The sequence below is a fragment of the Dipodomys spectabilis genome, unplaced genomic scaffold (genome assembly GCF_019054845.1).
Source record: "Dipodomys spectabilis isolate Male_0828 unplaced genomic scaffold, ASM1905484v1 ptg000054l, whole genome shotgun sequence".
Taxonomy (NCBI): Eukaryota; Metazoa; Chordata; class Mammalia; order Rodentia; family Heteromyidae; genus Dipodomys; species Dipodomys spectabilis.
The window spans coordinates 43,096,384-43,115,238 of NW_024870731.1; the positions used below are offsets into that span (position 1 = coordinate 43,096,384).

General features: G+C 45.9%; 1 protein-coding gene across 3 annotated transcripts in view; it reads right to left on the reverse strand.

The window, feature by feature from the left end:
• Nr2c2 (nuclear receptor subfamily 2 group C member 2) overlaps positions 1-18,329 on the reverse strand; it is a 63,985-nt gene extending 45,656 nt beyond the window's left edge. For 2 of the 3 annotated variants that reach the window (XR_006147433.1, XM_042679743.1), the window contains exon 1: positions 5,742-5,825. Coding sequence is in view for 1 of the 3 variants with exons in the window: in XM_042679743.1 (XP_042535677.1) it covers positions 5,742-5,801 (60 nt within the window). In the remaining 2 variants the exon portion in view is untranslated. Of the gene's footprint in view, positions 1-5,741; positions 5,826-18,269 lie in introns of those variants that run through there. The other variant, XM_042679744.1, reaches the window with a different exon arrangement.
• Between the last annotated feature and the right edge of the window lie 526 nt (positions 18,330-18,855).

The following is an 18,855-nucleotide window of genomic DNA, read 5'->3' on the forward strand; positions in this document are numbered from 1 at the left end:
AAAAAAAAAAAAAAAAAAGCCAGCTGGGCAGGAAAGTCTATGAGACTCTTGTCTCCAATAAACTACCAGAAAAATGGAAGTGGCACTATGGCTCAAGTGGTAGAGTGCTCTCCTTGAGATGAAGAGCTGAGGGACAGCACGTTAGGACCACAGTTCAAGCCCCATGATCAACAAAAAAGAAAAAGCCAAAAGTGAAGCTATGGCTCAAGGGGTAGAGTGCTAGCCTTGAGAAAAAGATGTTCAGGAACAGCACCCAGACCCTGAGTTCAAGCCACAAGACGGAAAGAAAAAAAAAAAAATCAATGAAAATAAAAGTTTTGGGTTTTGTTTTTTTTTTACGGGGGAGGGTCCAGTCGTGGGGCCTGAACTCTGGGCCTGGGCGCTGTCCCTCAGCTCTTCAGCTCAAGGATAGCGCTCTACCACTTGAGCCACAGCACCACTTCCTGCTTTTCTTTTTGCTTATGTGGTGCTGAGGAATCGAACCCAGGGCCTCATGCATGCAAGGCAAGCGCTCTACCACTGAGCCAACTTCCCAGCCACAAGTTTTGGTTTTGTGCAAAGCTGTCAATCCTTTAGCAAGGTGGATTGTGATGGCTAGTTTGACGGGATAAATAGCAAGGAGAGGAGTACAGCACACCCCAGCGCTTATCTGTGAGGTGTTTCCAGAGAAGATTAACTAGGGGCAAAGACTTGCTCTGAATGTTGGCATGGCTATCTACCATCCCATCAGCTGTGGACCCCAGATGGTACAGAGGAAAAGGGATAAATAAAGTCAGCAGCTACTCAGCATCCTAGTCAGCATTCTTCTCTCCCCCTGCCCTTCTCTCTCATCTCTCTCCCTTCTGGCCCCTTCTTCCTGGTTGCTGTGTTGTGAGTTGTCGGGCTCTGCCAAATCCTTTCCACCACAATGGACTGAAACTGCAAAGTAAATCCTTTGTCCATTAAGTTATTCCTGCTAGATATCAGGTCACAGCAATGAAAAGCCTAACACAATGACTCAAATGACTATTACTGCAAATCACAGAGAAGAACTTACTACTGACCTTACTGAAGTCAAAAAGTATTAAACCCAACTAACAATCGAGTTCAGTCTATAGTCTTGAAATACCTAGCTTCCCCTTGGACCCAGTTTTAAAGCAGAGGCCCATGTGGAATTGTATGACAAGGGCTACCAGCAGTCTAGGAAAATGGAAAATACAACCCCACATACCCCCAGCAAACTGCTCAACTGTGACATCCTGCTTCACAACCCACCTAGGTCACGAGCCCCCTATGTGCCGCCATCCCAGCCCAGAGCCGTCTTCTTATCTGGTCAGTACCTAACCTCCTCAAGCTAACTAAACATGTCAACTTTGCAGTTTCTGCTTTTAAGCCCTCCCTTTCCCTTTCCCTCAGAGTTCCTTTGTTATTGGTGATAGACAGCTCTCCTACCCATGGCTTTAGTGAGGGACCTTCACATCTTTCAGTGCTCGGTGGTGCTCCTCTGTTTCCGCTCAGTACAACAGTCTACACTATATTCAGTAGTCTCTATGAATAACTAAATAAATCTGACAAATTATGCTGAACCACTCAGTTTCCATGTTTTACATTGGTTCTTGTGACTTTGCTGATCCATATAGAAAAGGGGTGACCTGGAGGTCTGAGAAATTCATTTACAGACTTGACAGTGTTGTTTTTCTCACTCATGAGGCAAAGGTATAATGGCCCTCAGCATGGTGACACCCTAGAGTTTCTGCTACTAAGAAGGCTAAGGCAGAAAGATTACTGAGCCCAGGAGTTCAACTCTGGCTCAGCAATTCAGCCTGAGATAGGAGACTCCATGTCAAATCACAACAAAAGTACATAATTTACAACAAACACAAACCCAGAAAAAATGAAGTGCTCAATTAAAAAAGCTTGACACCGACTAAAGATCTTTAATGTTAGTTTTTCATTAAATTCTTATATATGTAGGGAGCGCTTGGTACACCTGTATTCTGCAAGAGGAGGGGACAAGATCACTGACATAGCAAAGTACAGAGCACTGACTGAGCCTAAGTCTTTTCTGATCCAGTCCTTTCCCACGCAGGCCTTTGGTGTGGCCCAGCTTTACCTCTTTGACAGAGTCATCTTAAAAGGGAAGAAGCCCTTTCCTAATGCCCATCAGGAAGCCATCTGTATCCTATGGAAGGTAGAAGCATATGTTCCCCCATGGTTTGCTAACTAAATAAAACCACTATTCAAACTGATAGTTGGGGGCTGGGAAGGTGGCTCAGTGGTAGAGCGCTTGCCTTGCATGCCTGAGGCCCTGGGTTCAATTCCTCAGCACCACATAAGCAAAAAGAAAAAACCCGGAAGTGGCGCTGTGACTCAAGTGGTAGAGCGCTAGCCTTGAGCTGAAGAGCTGAGGGACAGTGCCCAGGCCCAGAGTTCAGGCCCCACGACTGGACCCCCCAAAAAAACAAAAACAAACAAACAAACAAAAAATGATAGTTAGGGGCTGGGAAGGTGGCTCAGTGGTAGAGCGCTTGCCTTGCATGCATGAGACCCTGGGTTCAATTCCTCAGCACCACATAAACAAAAAGAAAAAAAAGCCAGAAGTGGCACTGTGGCTCAAGTGGTATAGCGCTAGCCTTGAGTTGAAGAGTTGAGGGACAGCGCCCAGGCCCAGAGTTCAGGCCCTACAACCAGACCCCCCCAAAAAAACCAAAAACAACAACAACAACAAACTGATAGTTAATGACTGCTCAATTTGCATACTTACTTCCCATTCCTTTACTGCCTGGCATTGGAATGATCTATAAACTCTCGTAGCTTGCTTAGCTAATCTAAGTAGTATATTGTTATGAGATGCAGTTTAAAATTACTAAGCCCCAAATTTCAAATAAACATACACATCCCTTAAAATAACAGCAAGGAGGTGGGTACTGGTGGTTCAGGCCTATAATCCTAGTTACAAAAGAGGCTGAGATCTGACATTTAAAGTTACATGGGCAGACAAACCTATGAGATTCTCATCTTCAATTAACCAGCAAAAAGCTAGAACTGGAGGCATGGCTCAAGTAGTAGGCACCATCCGAGTGAAAGTCAAGTGGGAGTGCAAGACCCTTGAGTTCAAGTCCCCGTAGTGTGCGCGCAAGCACCCCCCCCACACACACAGAGCAAGGAGAGCTAAGTAAATATATATATATATATATACACGTACATATATACATATATGTACACATATATATAATTTTGTTTTTTGTGAGTTATGGAGCATTGCTTCAGTATGTAAAATTGAGGATGTCTCTATGTTTTTATAATATTAGTCATACTCTATTTTTACAATAAAAAAATATTAGTCATACTCAATATATGAAATCTCATTGTCTAAATGAATTAAGATATTTGATGAAAAAGGTTGGCTAGCCAATTCCAGGGGGTGTATATATACATGAAGCTTATATTACTTCTCCCCCTAAACAATGATGCCTTTTTAGGGCAGCAATCCACACACTATTCTCCAAACTAGTCTCAACAGAAAGCCCTCATATTAAACACAATCCATAATACTTGAAAACAATTTTCAAAGTATTATCACAAACAAAAACAAAAAATGTAAGCACTTTAACTTTAATACGTCATAACTCTAAGAAACATAATTATCAAAACTTTGTGGGCTCTGGGCTGGGAGCGGAGCTTAGTGCTTGCCCTGGGCTCCCTCCCTAGCACCACCCCACCAACTGGACGCTCTCTCATCTTCAGTTAATATCAATCACTGGCTGGTGTGTGCTGGGAACATTAACTACATACACGATTTCTTTAAAAGTTAATGGTGGATACAGAATATGAAAAATATGCTCAACATTTTGTTTTAAACTGGCATGTGTGTTGTCACTTAGTTTCTTCTCTGTCTCTCTCTTTTGCTCTCTCTCTCTGTGATTTTAGGGTGGAATGTAAGGACTAAAACTTGCTAGTCAAGCACTCTACCACTTGGAGCCCTTTTTTGCTTTATTTTTTAGTCAGGGTCCTATGTTTTTGCTCAGGGCTGGCATCGGAGTTTGATTCTTATTCCTCCTACCCATTCCTTCCATATACCTGGTATTATAGGCACACGTACCATCATGCTCAGTCCTTACACTTAGAATTTTTTCTTAAAAGTCCTTTCTTTGAGCCAGGCACTGGTGGCTCACATCTGTAATCCTAGCTACTCAGTGAGATCTGAGGATTGCTGTTCAAAGCCAACCCTGGCAGGAAAGTCCATGAGACTCTTATCTCCAATTAGCCATCAGAAAACTGAAAGTGGCACTGTGGCCCAAAGTTGTAAAGCACTAGCCTTGAACAGAAAAGCTCAGGGACAGCACCCAGGCCCTCAGTTCAAGCCCCACGGCTGACAAAAAAAAAAAAAAAAAAAGGCAGTGGTACTCAGTAGACATTATGCTAAAAATGAACTATACAACTTATGGGCAGGGATGAGAGGAAAAAACTGGGAGACAATGAAGCAAAGGGGTAAAATTGACCAAAACAAATGTACTCATCACCTGACTTATGAAACGGTAACCCCTCTGCACATCATCTTTATAATAACAATTTAAAAAATTTTAAAGTCCTTTCTTTGTTCATTTCTTGGTGAATTTGCCTCTGCTCTAGAAATATGATTCAAAAGTACAAATCTAGCCACATGCTAGATTTGTAATCCTAGCTACTCAGGAGGCTGAGATCTGAGGATCACTGTTTAAAGATAGCCTGGGCAGGAAAGTCCATGAGACTCCTATCTTCAATGAACCACCAGAAAACCGGAAGTGGTGCTGTGACTCAAGTGGTAGAGTGCTCACCTTGAGCTGAAGAGCCGAGGGACAGCGCCCAGGCCCATAGTTCAAGCCCCACAATCAACCAATGGCCTTAGTTTCAGTATGAGCCATGGTTAGCTGAAGATACTCCAGACAATAAAAAGATGTGGGTTAGAATCTCAGGTTTGTTATAGTGTACCCCTGGTATTTGAGTATTGGTTCCAACATCTCTAAAATGAAAATACTAGCACTAACCTCAAAAGTGTATAGTGAGGATTAAGGCCCTGGCATAGGGAGAGTCTGGTACAGAATGAGTATTCAAAGTTTTTCATTAGTGATGATAGATTATGCTTTTCAAGAGCTAGACCTGACTGCGTCCTTTAAACTTCAAGTTGCCTGTACATACCAGTCCATGTAACGCTTCAGCCCACTACAGAATTTCTGACTTAGACGGCTCCTTCTTCCCTCTAGAATCAGATAGAAAATTTTCTACCCTACTTGCCTGGGTCTGTGACAAATGCATACTTTTCATTCAAGACCCACCTCTGGGATCCCCTATGTCATGTAGGTGTACTTCCTAAGTTGCTTGTAATTATTTTTTAACTAGGTCTTCTGGTCACTGACACACCCGCCTTCGTATTTCTCATGAGGATAATGGTAAGTATGCTGAATGCACACAACATCGGCCTCTGATTCTACAGTATTAGTAAAATATCAAGTGTATGAGAAACTATGATAATAGGGTTAGAATTCAAAGTAATTCCCACAGCAAGAATCATTCTATTAGTTTGGCTCAAGCCATCTTGTATGCAAGATGAGCCACCTGCTCATGCAAAGAAATGTTATGAACAACTGTTCTTGTCATTTTTGCCTTTTTCTTCTCTTTGGATTTGGATCATGTGCTAACTTCCTTGGGACTATTTTGAAACAACAGAGCACACTGATTTTTCTTTCCTCTCAAAAGCAAGGGTGCCAGCCCCTGGAACTCACCTCAGCCACCTGCTGGGTCCCCACTCTGTGCTGAACCAGCCCCTCCATATTTGTGGCCATGGTGAAGCAAGACCATTAGAGAACCTGTTTGGAAAGATGCAGCAACTTCTATCAGGTGGGGAAAAAACCAGGCTACTTGAAAACTATTACTAACCAAAATTTACGTTTGGTATTGTCTTACATGGACTGTGCCATCGACGGAGACGGAGCTACAAGCCCAGCATGCCAGAACATACTGAAGACCAGCGTCTTCAATCACAAGTGCCGAAAGTAACTGTGGAAACACTTTAATTTGGGAACAAAACTTCTCTTGGCAGATGAAGTTGAAACTTTAATGACTAGGTCATCTGGGTTTTAACAACTTGGTTCACTGCTCTGGAAGGTGGAAACTCCCAGTCATACTACACTGAGTAAGAAGGTAGCTATCTGAGAATAGTATGAGATCAGCTTTGGACAGAGCACAAGATTGCTATCGGAAACTCTACTTTTAGTGGTGAAGTGAGGAGCTAAGCCCTGCCCAGGAGCTAATGCACCTTGGTCATAGATTGAAAAATGAACATTATCAACAAGAAAGACATACAGATAGTGTGCTTACAAGAATATGGTACTCACACATTTATTAATTCATATTTTTAGGTCCTTAATATTTAGAAAACCGGATAACTCAGCATTTCACTAACAGGAAAAAATAAATTTTCTGTTATCATTTGTAAAAACTGAGGAATTGAAGTAGACCACCTAAAGACCAAAGAGTGTGCTTGTCTCCTAGATGAGGGCCATTTGAGTACAAGCTTACTGTCAGACCCCTGGTCTCTTCTAGCCACAAGACAGTGCCCCTGAGTATTTCTTAAACTTTTCCTAGTTAATTCTAACACGAAATCCAGGATAGACGGGGTACAGTTTGAACTTAACTCCTACATGATTTGCTCAATAGAAAAACAAAGCTCTAGTAGAAGTTACTTTTGGGATTTGCATCATAACTACACAGTTGTAATGAATGTGCAATATTTATAAACACATGTACAATTCATTTGTGTACTCAGAAAATTATGTATTGCAATTTTTTTAGTGCAATTAGGTAGAGTTCCCATGTAAAGTATTATAGGCTTTTTAATTCTCTGGTGACTTTCTTTACCATTCTATACACTAGTAGAGAGCCAATTCTAATATCATAATTCTTGTTTAGGTAATTTATTGCCAAAATAGAAAGGGAAAGAAATGGGAACATGTCATGAAAAAGAACTAGCTCCTCCTGTCCCAAATAAATGATACAGTGACACCGGGCAACCCACAGTAAGGATCAGGTCTAAAACTCTGAAGCAGTCCTTGTGGTTATAGAGTCATTTTCTCTTCTTCCATCCTGGGGGAGACTGGCTGATTCCAGAGCCTTGCGCATGCTTTGCATGTGTTCTACAAATGGGCATTACAGTAAGTCTCGTCTCTGGTAGGACAAATGCCCCCACCAATTTCATGAATTATCTCAAGCGCCTCTCTGTTTTGGTGGTACTGGGGGTTGAGTTGTGGCCTTGGGCTTGCTAGGCAGATGCCTTGCCACACAACATCATTTGCTCTTAGTTTTTGGATAGTCTTGCTAATTTGCCTGTGCTGGCTGAGACTGCAATCCTCCTTATGTATGTGTTCCAGTAGTAAGTATAAAAATGTGCACTACTATGCCCAGCCTTTTATTGGTTGGGATTTATGGGATCTCTCAAATCATATCCTTTAAATCTCAGCCTCTCAAGTAGCTACGATTATAGGTGTGAGCCACTACACTCTGCTTTCCAACTCCTTTTTTACTTGAAGATAGAGAACCTTTCTTTATACAAAAATTCTTGATCTCAGGGTTGATTCCCTGCCTCTAAAGCAGCTCTAGGCATCACAACAACTACTTAAAACTGAACCAGGAGAAATGTGCACCTTCTAGAAAAACAAGTAGAGTCAGAGCAAGACTGAAAGGGAGAGAAATTGATTAAGAAACTATAAAACAAATGCTTTCAACATCAAGATTTAAATTGTCAGAACAGAAAAGTGTGAAGCAGTTTTAAAAGTATTTTCCAGCCGTGTACCAGTGGCTCACGCCTGTAATCCTAGCTACTCAGGAGGCTAAGATCTCAGGATCACGGTTCAAATCCAGCCTGGGCAGAAAAGTCCGTGAGATTCTCATCTTCAATAAACCACTAGAAAACCTAGTGACGCTAGAAAAACTAGTGGCGCTGTAGCTCAAGTGGTAGAGTGCTCACCTTGAGCTGAAGAGCCCAGGGATAGCGCCCAAGCCCAGAGTTCAAGCCCCACAACTGACCAAAAAAAAAAAAAAAAAAAAAAAGTATTTTCCATTTCATTACTTTCAAAACTAAGTTGCCATAAAACATACCCCATTCTTAGATACTATATAATAGATAAAGGTTTCTTCTTTTAGGACATAACAATGGAAGAAACAAGACCCTCCAGGAAGTGTTAGGAAGGGAGGGGATTTAACTCAGGCACACCCAGAAAAGAAAGACAACAATCATGGTCAAGACTCACCTAAGAGTTTCTTTCACTGTTATCACAGCTATAAGTTGTCCTACAAGTGGAAAGATCACTCAGGAGATGACAGATCTTGAGGAAGAGTATTGAGCATGATTATCAAGCACAGGGTGTTTCACTAGATTGAAAAGCCCCGTGGGGCTTTGCAGTGGTACATACTAGTCATCAACAAGAAGTATCAGGCAGGAGGATCACAAGTTTGAGACCAGCCTGGGCACACCTTTGGGGCTGGAGGTGTGGCAGGACTGGTAAAGTGCTAGCCAATAAGCAAAAAAGGCAGATACCCAGTTCCAATCCCAATTTTAGACCAAAACAAAAGCTCCAAGAATAGGGGCTGTGTTTATATATAGTTTGAAAGTCCATATTCACTAGCACAATATAGTTTTGCAACTATATTCTAGAGGGAAAAAAATGCTATTGCTTTGCTATTATCAACTATAGAAATAAAATTGGAGGGCTAGAGGATTTGGAAGTGTGGCTCTGTGGCAAGAGTCTTACCAAGTCAAGGACCCTGGGGTATGACTCTCAGCACTGAAAAAAAAAAAAATGCTTTTAAGGACAATCTTCTTAGCCAGGCGCCAGTGGCTCACGCCTACAATCCTAGCTACTTGGGAGGCTGAGATCTGAGGATCACAGTTCAAGGCCAGCCTGGGCAGGACAGTCCATGAGACTCTTATCTCCAATAAACTATCAGAAAACTGGAAGTGGTGCTGTGGCTCAAGTGGTAGAGCACTAGCCTTGGGCTGAAAAGCTGAGGGACAGCGCCCAGGCCCAGAGTTCAAGCCCCATAGCTAACAACAACAATAACAAAAGACAATCTTCTTGGCTGGCAGAGCTAATAATTATTAAATGGTTATTATTAAATTTGAACAGAACACTGAACTAGCTAGCTTCCTGATTCAGAAAACTGAGTCTCAAGGGCTGCTGAGTCACTCATCTTAAACACCTGCCTCCACCCACAATAATGTTTATGGAAGAGAGCCAGACTGTTGCCAAGAGCTGTAAAACCCAGTATCTTCAGTAAGAAAATACTACCACTCTATCTTTCCCTGATGGCATTAAACTAATTAAGCCCAAGTACCTGCACTAATACTTATTAACTGTCATGAACTAAGCAAGGGTTGACTGCTAAGAATTAATAACAAGAAAAAGGGGTGGAAGAGAATAGCCCTGATTTTGATGAACTGCCCGTAGGAGCCTGTGAAAATCTTACAAGACAAGCAATATTTTTTTTTGTTTTTTTTCGTACTTTTTTTTTTAATTTTTATTTTTTTGTGAACATACTGTACAGAGGGGTTACAATTACATGGGCAGGTTAATGCGTACATTTCTTTTTTTTTTTAATTTATTTTATTTGTGAACATACTGTACAGAGGGGTAATGCGTACATTTCTTATCAAGCATTGCAGCCTCCTCCTTTGTTTACCCTTCACATCCCTTCCCAGCCTCCCCCCAAGACAAGCAATATTTAAGCTAGGTTTTAGCAATGCCAGAAAGGGAATATAGAAAGTTCTACACAGAGCTGGGCGCTGGTGGCTCACCCCTGTAATTCTAGCTACTTAGGGGCCTGAGATCTGAGGATCATGGTTCAAAGCCAGCCTGGACAAGAATGGCCATGAGTTTCAAACAAACAAACAGAAAGGCTAAAGGTAGATCTGTGACTCAAGTGGTAGAGTATTAAAGCTCCAGGGGCAGAGCCCAGTGCTTGAGTTCAAGTCACACACACACACACACACACACACACACACACACACACACACACACACACACACACACACACACACACACACACACACACACACACACACACACACACACACACACACACACACACACACAGCTCTACACAGAGTAGACAATCAGGTGTAAGAGTCTGAGATGGAAGGCATATTCTTAAACTTAACATGAATGGCTCACAAATGACACAATGTAGAAGAACTGGGATACAGAACGCAGGATGCTGGGAGCACAGAATACAACCATGTCTGGAATGAGTTCTTCCAAGCTCTCAAGTGACAGCTGCCTAACCCTTCCTACCCGGGTCGTTCAGTCATACGAGGCTACAGATCATAATGCCATGAAAGTGGGACTCTCAATTAGGAAGAGTTCCATCTCATTCGGAGACCATGACAGCCCATCTGTGCTCCTCAACCAGGCCTACAGCTGGTGTCTCAAATAGTAAGTTCTGGGCCAAGGAAACTGTCTTCTGTGGCAGGAATGTGTAACCCTGATTTTCCCATCACAATCAACTGGTTCAAATCATCCATGGCCATAATTACACAGCATTAAAGGTATCTACTCTTTTGGTATTTTCTCATCTAAACAAGTACAGTAGGTTTTTGAGGCTCCAACACTGACATCATCTGTTTAATACTGATCATATGAGGTTATGTGAAGATTAGATCTTAAATATGTATGCACTGCACCCAGAACTGAGTAGGCATGAAAATGTAGCTGCGACTTGAAGGTGACAGTGCTTTTACTTTCTCAGAAGATCTGAAGGTGGTTAACTATTATATGAATTATATGTATTATATGAATACACCAACAGCATTTGTAATTCACACTGCTAAATTGCAAAAACTAGGCAAAATAATGGGCAGAATTAGGATAAAATCGTGTCAACATTTAAAAGATCAATACTTATTTGCAAAATACTACTAGATAAAGTTTCTTGAATTTGAAGGCAGGGCTGGGGAATGTCTGGCCACATGCAGTATTAGGCCCTTGAAATCACTTGACATATGACAGGAAAGATTCATATGCTTCTCATGTTTCCAGTTGTATAACCCACAAATGATGTTATTATAAAATCCAAATGAGGGCTGGGAAGGTGGCTCAGTGGTACAATGCTTGCCTTGCATGCATGAGGCCTTGGGTTCAATTCTTTAGCACCACATAAGCAGAAAAGGGCAGAAGTGGTGCTATGGCTTGAGTGGTAGAGCACTAGCCCTGAGCTGAAGAGGTGAGGGACAGTGCCCAGGCCCAGAGTTCAGGCCCCATGACTGGCAAAAAAAAAAAAAAAAAATCCAAACGAAAGCCGGGCGCTGGTGGCTTGAGAGGCCTGTACTCCTAGCTACTCAGGAGGCTGAGATCTGAGAATCACAGTTCAAAGCCAGCCCAGGCAGGAAAGTCCGTGAGACTCTTATCTCCAATAAACCACTAGAAAACCAGAAGTGGTGCTGTAGTTCAGAGTTCAAGCTCCATGACTGACAAAACAAAAACAAAAATCCAAATGACCCTTTGCAGAAAAACAGGTGTCCCACTATTGGGTATGAAGTATTCCATAAAAATTCAGTTCTACTGTAACTGGCAGAAGCCTTTTTGTACTAATGGGAAAATAAAGACAGAAAAATCTTAAGAGCCAGAAAAAGAACAAAACATGACAATTACATAGCCCTAAACTTGGGAATCATATATTCAAACTTGAAACCAGGAAATGAAAACAAGGGTTTAATAAATAAAATTCTAGAAGAAGAAAAAGTTCCCTGGGGTACCTTCAAGGTCAAGTTCAGTCTATACCTCATCATCAAAATGCCGTCACTTTTATATTTATTTTTTTGCCAGTAGTTGGGCCTGAACTCTGGGCCTGGGTGCTGTCCCTCAGCTCTTCAGCTCAAGGGTAGTTAGTACTCTACCACTTGAGCCACGTCAACGCTTCCGGTTTTTCTGCTTATGTGGTGCTGAGGAATCAAACACAGGGCCTCATGCATGCAAGGCAAGCACTCTACCACTGAGCCACCTTCTACTGGAAGACCAGGCCTTTTTTTCCCCCTGGTCCTGGGACTTGAACTCAGGACCTAGATACCATCCCCGAGCCTCTCTGTGCTCAAGGCTACTGCTCTACCATTGAACCACAATGCCACTTCTGGCTTTTTATGAGTAGTTTATTGGAGATAAGAGTTTGCCTGGATTGGCTTTGAACTGTGATCCTCAGATCTCAGGCTTCCTGAGTAGCTAGGATTATAGGTATGAGCCACAGGTGCCCAGCTTAAGCTTTTGTCTTTGCCAGTCCTGGGGCTTGAACTCAGGGCCTGAGCACTGTCCCTGAGCTTCTGTTGCTTAATGCTAACACTCTACCACCTGAGCCACTTCCAGCTTTTTCTGTTTATGTGGTACAGAGGAGTCGAACCCAGGGCCTCATGCATGCTAGGCAAGCACTCTACCATGAAGCCACAATAGGTTCATGTAACTTTTTTTGTGCATTATTCCCCTCTCAGAAAACTTGTATTTTCTTTTTTTTTTAAATTGTGAAAATACTGTACAGAGGGATTACAATTACATGGGCAAGATGAGTACATTTCTTATCAAGCATTGTAGCCTCCTCCTTTGTTTCCCCTTCCCATCCCTTCCCATCCTCCCTCCATCCCCCCCCCCCCAAAAAAAACTTGTATTTTCCATATTAAAAGACTAAATACTGTTGGGTTCTGGCAGCTCACACCTATCATCTTACTCAGGAGACTGAGATCTGAGGTTTGTGGTTCAAAGCCAGTCCAAGCAGAACAGTCTGAGATTTTTATCTCCACTAAACTACCAAAAAAGCCAGAAGTATTGCTGTGGCTCAAAGTGGGAGAACACTATACTTGAGTTGAAGAGCTGAGGGACTGCACCCAGGTCGAGTTCAGGCCCCATGACTGACAAAAAAGAAAAAGAAAAAAAAATGTCTTAGGCTGGGAAGGTGGCTCAGTGGTAGAGTGCTTGCCTTGCATGCATGCATTCTTATTTTTAACTTTTATTTTTGGTAGTGGGAATGAGACAAAACCTGTTTACATGCTAAACACAAGCTATACCACTAGACTTCATGCTCAACTCTCCTGTCAGGTGCTAAGTTCAAGCCCCAGGACTGGCAAAAAAAAAAAAAAAAGACTGGGCCTATGTAGGTCAAGTTGGCCCTAAACTGGTGACCCTCCTGCCTCAATTTCCCAAGTATTAGGACTGGATATGTGTCACTATACCCTGCCCTGTCCCTCTTCAAACAAAACCCCACAAAAAGGACAAGTTTAAATTTTATTTCTTAAAAACTGTGATTGTATTAAGTCAATAGACACATTCTAATTACCAGCCTTTCAGCCAGGGGCTGATACACTTTGTGACATTTGTTTTTAGCTTTGGCAAATCAATTAAAAGGTAATGTTTCTTCAATAACTGCAAGACATTTACCTAATCAACTTAGTGAAAAGAAAGATATGTTATTGCAGAAGCAGTGTGGGAGTGAGTGGCAATGGGAGATACAAATGACATTTCTAAAATGTTCTACAAATAATCCATAGCCAGATCCACTCTGCCATAAAAGCCACTGGGCTGTGCATCATTGTGAAACTTCTACAGCCATCCAATTTCAGTTGTGTATTTTTCTCAGAGACCTGTCGGCGCCAATGGCAGGCCATCAGGGTTGTGGGGGTGTTTTTTTTTTTTTTGGTTGTTTTTTGGTCTTCAGGCTTGAACTCAGGAACTGGGTACTGTCCTTGAGTTTTTTCAAAGCTAGCACTCTACCACTTTGAGCCACAGTGCCACTTCCAGTTTTTTTTTTTTGGGTCTGGTCGTGGGGCCTGAACTCTGGGCCGGGGTGCTGTCCCTCAGCTCTTCAGCTCAAGGCTAGCACTCTACCACTTGAGCCACAGCGCCACTTCCGGCTTTTTTCTTATGTGGTGCTGAGGAATCGAACCCAGGGCTTCGAGCATGCAAGGCAAGTGCTCTACCCCTGAGCCACCTTCCCAGCCCCCGTGGGGGTGTTTTTATTTTCTTGTGGTTGTGAGGCTTGAACTCAAGGCCTGAGCACTGTTCCTGAGCTCTTCTGCTCAAAGCTAGTGCTCTACCACTTTGAGCCATAGCTCCACTTCCATCATCAGAGTTTTTAAAAGGTGTGTGGGCAACCAGGTAGAACTTTTTTATTTCCTGTATAGTTTTGTTTTTACTCACTACAGAAACAATAAAGGTAAACACGCGGGGTCCCCATGCAACCACAACGCCTTAGCCTTTGAGTCTAGCCCACCAGGCACACTTGGCCTCCATATGTGGCAACAGCACTCTGCTCTCCAGTCACCAGCACTTTTTCCTACAGCCCAAAGAGGAGAAAATGGTATCTTCCTTCAGCCTTGGAATAAGGTTCTTAGCCATGTTAACATTACTAAAAAGCAGAATCTTTGGAACTGTAAACAATTATGAAATAAAAGGTGTTACTTCCTATCAAGGGATGTTTAGGTGTCTGCTTATTATAGTGAAGAAGGTAATTTTTATTGCCCTGAAAAGTCACCCTTTGCCCTGAGATGGACTTTCATCAATACAGGCTACTGGAGTCTAGGAGTGTATCACAAAGGAGAGTTCAAAGGCTGTCCTGTCCTCAACAGTCCTCTTCCCATCCCTCCCTCTGATCCAAGGCTCCCAGACACCAGCTCCGAACCTGCTTTAACCTGTCCCCTATGCCAATGCCCTGGGCAAAAAAGGTGAGACCCTACCTGGAGAATAAAGCAAAGAGGGCTGGGGGTGAGAATCAAATTGTAGAGTGTTTGTCTGACATACAAGGCCCTGGATTTACACTTTAGTAACACACACACACACACACACACACACACACACACACACACACACACATACTCTCTCTAGTAGAAGCTTGACATAATATGTTGTAAAACATGATTTTAACTTTGATAAAGCCATAAGAAGATGGAAAGATAAATTCCAACTCTCTGCAAATCTATTTCAGTCCACATCCTTGCTCTGAGAGCCCTTGTGACAGAGAAATAAAGACCAGAATTTTTTATTTAAAGAAAATCATATTATGGTTCTATAATTCTTCAAGGTAAATGATATGATTATATTTGGAGCTATTAGCTTCTTTACACATGAGCCTGTTAATTTTTATGTAATTACTCTAGCAATTCAATTAATAAAATGTTTCTTGTCTTAAACAAAACATACAAGAGAAGTATAGAAGATTCAAATGGGTCATCTCACCTATATTTACATTTGCAGGCAGTGATGGCTCAGTTAAGATGTCCAAAATTCATGCAAATACTGTAGCAAACATCTTGCTGCAAGTAGTGTTCCTTCAACTTCCAAACAAGTACACATAAAAAAGCCCCATTTATGTGCAACAACTTAGCGATATCATCAACTATCAACACTCTTCACTCATTCCACAAACAGTACCAGGCATTCTGCTAAGAGCTAGACACAAAATGGTGAGCAAAATGATTCCCACTGGAACAACGCTTATTGTGTACTAAAAAGGACAACGCTAATCAAACAATCAGGAGTATTAATTACAAAGTGAGATGAAGGTTATAAAGGCAAGGACAAAATAGAAAATAAAAGAATCTGATCTAGACTGGCGGTGGGACTCAGAACTTCCTGGAGAAGGGGATTGCTGAGCAGAGAGCCGCAAGACTGAGGGGAAGGAGGAGTGCCGAGCAGACAGGCATTTGAGTATTTCAAGGTACCTGGCTGATGGTAAACCACTGTGAAGGAAGATGAAGGCACGTCAGTGTGTCCAGAGCTGGGATAAGAAAAGAACTGACAAGCACTGGAATGCTTTAACAGACAGCAGAAAAGTAGCTTCTACATTGGAGCCTAAACACTGTAATACCTGTAAAAGATCTGCAATTGGCAAAGTGCTCTATCCTCTGGTTAGTACCTAGTCCCACACCTGATTTTCTTAGTAAGCTTTTGGAGTGGATGCCAGGCATGCACTGGAAATAGAAGAGTCGAATCCTAGCATTCCAATGTAATGTTTTGGCTCCTACAGTCACACTGCCAGAAAATTCATTGTTTCTATAATTTAACTGTCTCTAACAGACAACTACTGCTTCATAATTACAATAACCTCCAATTTTTTATTGAGTATTTACTCTGTACCAGACACCTTTTTTTAGGCTTTTAAATTTTTATGTTAATTCAATTCTAAAGGGAAGGTTCTCTTAGCATTTGGAGGCTTTCTGGCTCAAAATGGCTAAGTACCTTACTCAAAATTACACTGCTGGTAAACAATGAGCTGTTAACCACAATGCTTTAACGTCTGCCTAAAACATTTTGTATGTGTGTATGCCTGTGTGTCCAAAGAACCACGTTCATATGTGTTTGAAGATTACAATCTTTGCCATCTTGTATTCCTATGTGCCTGGGGTATTAGTTGGGCATAAGTTCGATGAACATAGATTAGAGGCTGATAAAGAATTTACACGCGTAAGTGTACTGGTTTTTTGTTGTTTTTTTTGGGGGGGTCAGGTCATGGGGCCTGAACTCTGGGCCTGGGCGCTGTCCCTCAGCTCTTCAGCTCAAGGCTAGCGCTCTACCACTTGAGCCACAGCGCCACTTCCAGCTTTTTTCTTTTTGCTTATGTGGTGCTGAGGAATCGAACCCAGGGCCTCATGCATGCAAGGCAAGCGCTCTACCACTGAGCCACCTTCCCAGCCCCAGTGTACTGGTTTGCTGAGTCGTTGCCCCCAGTCACCATTCTCACACCCCCAGCCTTCTCTCCTGTGAGGAGGCTGCATGCTGGTGTCTGGAACCCTATTCTTTTCTTCCTGGGCCCTTCCATCCAAACACCATCCTGAGTGGCCAGCCTTCCCTACCATCCAATCTAAATGCATACCACCCAGTCTCCTCTTCATGGACTGATGAGCTCTCTCTCTCTGAAACTACTTCTTCGTCTTTCCATCACTCACCCAACTCTAGGTGGCCTGGGGCCTTCTCCAGTTGGTCCTCTAGATGTAACCCTAGTGCCTAAAACAAAGTACATTTGTGTTTTTAATAAATAAAGCCCTTCAGCCTTCCACTGCTGGCGACTCGGCAACCTCGCGCTCACACAGCTTGCGTGAGTCCGTGCACCAGTCCTGGGCTTGAACTCTGGGCCTGGGCGCTGTCCCTGAGCCTCTTCTGCTCAAGGCTGGCGCTCTACCCCTGGGGCCACAGCGCCACTTCCGGCTTTTCCGGCTATTTGGAGATCGGAGTCTCACGGCCTTTCCTGCCCGGGCTGGCTTTGAACCGTGGTCCTCAGATCTCAGCCTCCTGGGCGGCCGGGATGACCGGCGGGAGCCACCGCACCGCCTGGGCCCGGTTCGGCGCTGGCGCGGGCGGCGGCCCTGGCCCGGCGAGGGCGCCCGGTTTCCCGTCACTCCGGGCGGCGGGGTAGCCCGGGCTCCACTCTCCGAGCCCAGACAACTCCAAGAGGGAAGGCCGGGCCCGGGCCCCACACGGCCCGGCGCCGCGGGCCACACACTGACAGACTCCAAGGACTCGGCTCACGAGACCGCGCCGGGCTTCGAGCGCTCCTTGGTCTCAGAGCCACAGGCCCACCGCACGGCCGAGCTGGAGCGGATGCGCCTCCGCTGGCCCCCGCCCGGCTCCGTCCCGGCCTCCCGCGGCCCCGGCCCCGCACCGCGCGGCGGCCTCGGCTCCCGGCCCTCAGGGCCGCCCTCCGACGCGCGAGCCAATCAGCACAGCCTCGGGGGCGGCGCCACAGGCCCGGCCCTCCTATCCGAGCGCCCATTGGCCAGCGCGGCCGTCGCTCAGAAGGTCGCGCCCTGCGCCCGCCTTCCTCCTTTCCCTCTCAGAAAAAAACGGCGGTTGGGCCAGGGCCGCCCTCAACGGCAGGCGGGAGGCGCCGGGGCGCGGAGCCGGGGAGTCGGGGAAGGAGGGACGCGGGGAGGCGGAGGAGGGCCCGCAGGAGGGGCGCCCGGCCCGGCCGGGGCCGTCTCTGGCGGGAACAAGATGGCGGCGCTGGCGGGGGGCCAGCCGTGAGGCGGGGCCGCGGCCGTTCCCCCCCGCCCCCCCCCCCGCCCGCGCGGCCGGACCGGTCAGGGGAGCCCGGCTGCTCGCCCGGCGGGGCCGCGGGCGGGCGGGCGGGGAGGGAGGGCGGGAGGGCGCGGCCCGGCCCACTATGCAAAGCGCCGGGCGCCGCCGCCCCGTGGCAAAGGTAAAAGGCCGGGCTCGGCCGGCGGCGCCCCGAGCCCGCGCAGGCCCGCCCCCCGCCGCCGGCGCCCGCCGCCGCCCCGTCCCGCTTACCTCAGGGCTGGGCGCCGCGGCGGCCTCGCAGCGGGTCCCGTGTCTGCGGCGGGCGGCCCCCGGCGCGGAGGGCGAGCGCGCGGAGGCCGGCGTCGGCGGAGGGCGGGAGCCCGGGGCCGCGGGCTCGCGGGCGGCGGGCGGCGGCGGCCCAGACGCCGCGGCGCGGAGAGGGGCGGCGGGGCGGGCCCCGGGGCGCCGCCGGGGTCGCGGGGGAGGGGGTTTGTTATTGTTTTTGTCAGTGAAAGGTCAGAGTTCGTGACCCCGGTGCCGCCGCCGCCGCCGCCCGCGCGCTGGGAGGAGGAGGGCGAATGTTCCTCTTCCTCTTCCCGGCGCCAGCCTCGCCGCGGCGGCGGGGGGCGGGCGGCACGCGATTGGCTGAGCGCGCGCGCGCACCGGAACGCCGCGGCCGCCGCTCGCTCGTCCTCCGGGCCGCGGGCTGCCGGCCCGGAGCGCAGCGGCGCGGCCGCGGGGGTCGTGGGGACAGCGCCGTCCTGCCCGGGGACCCCGCGCCCTCCGCCCGCCCGGGTGACGGCCTGCGCCCCAGGATCCCCGCGCCCTCCGCCCGCCCGGGTGACGGCCTGCGCCC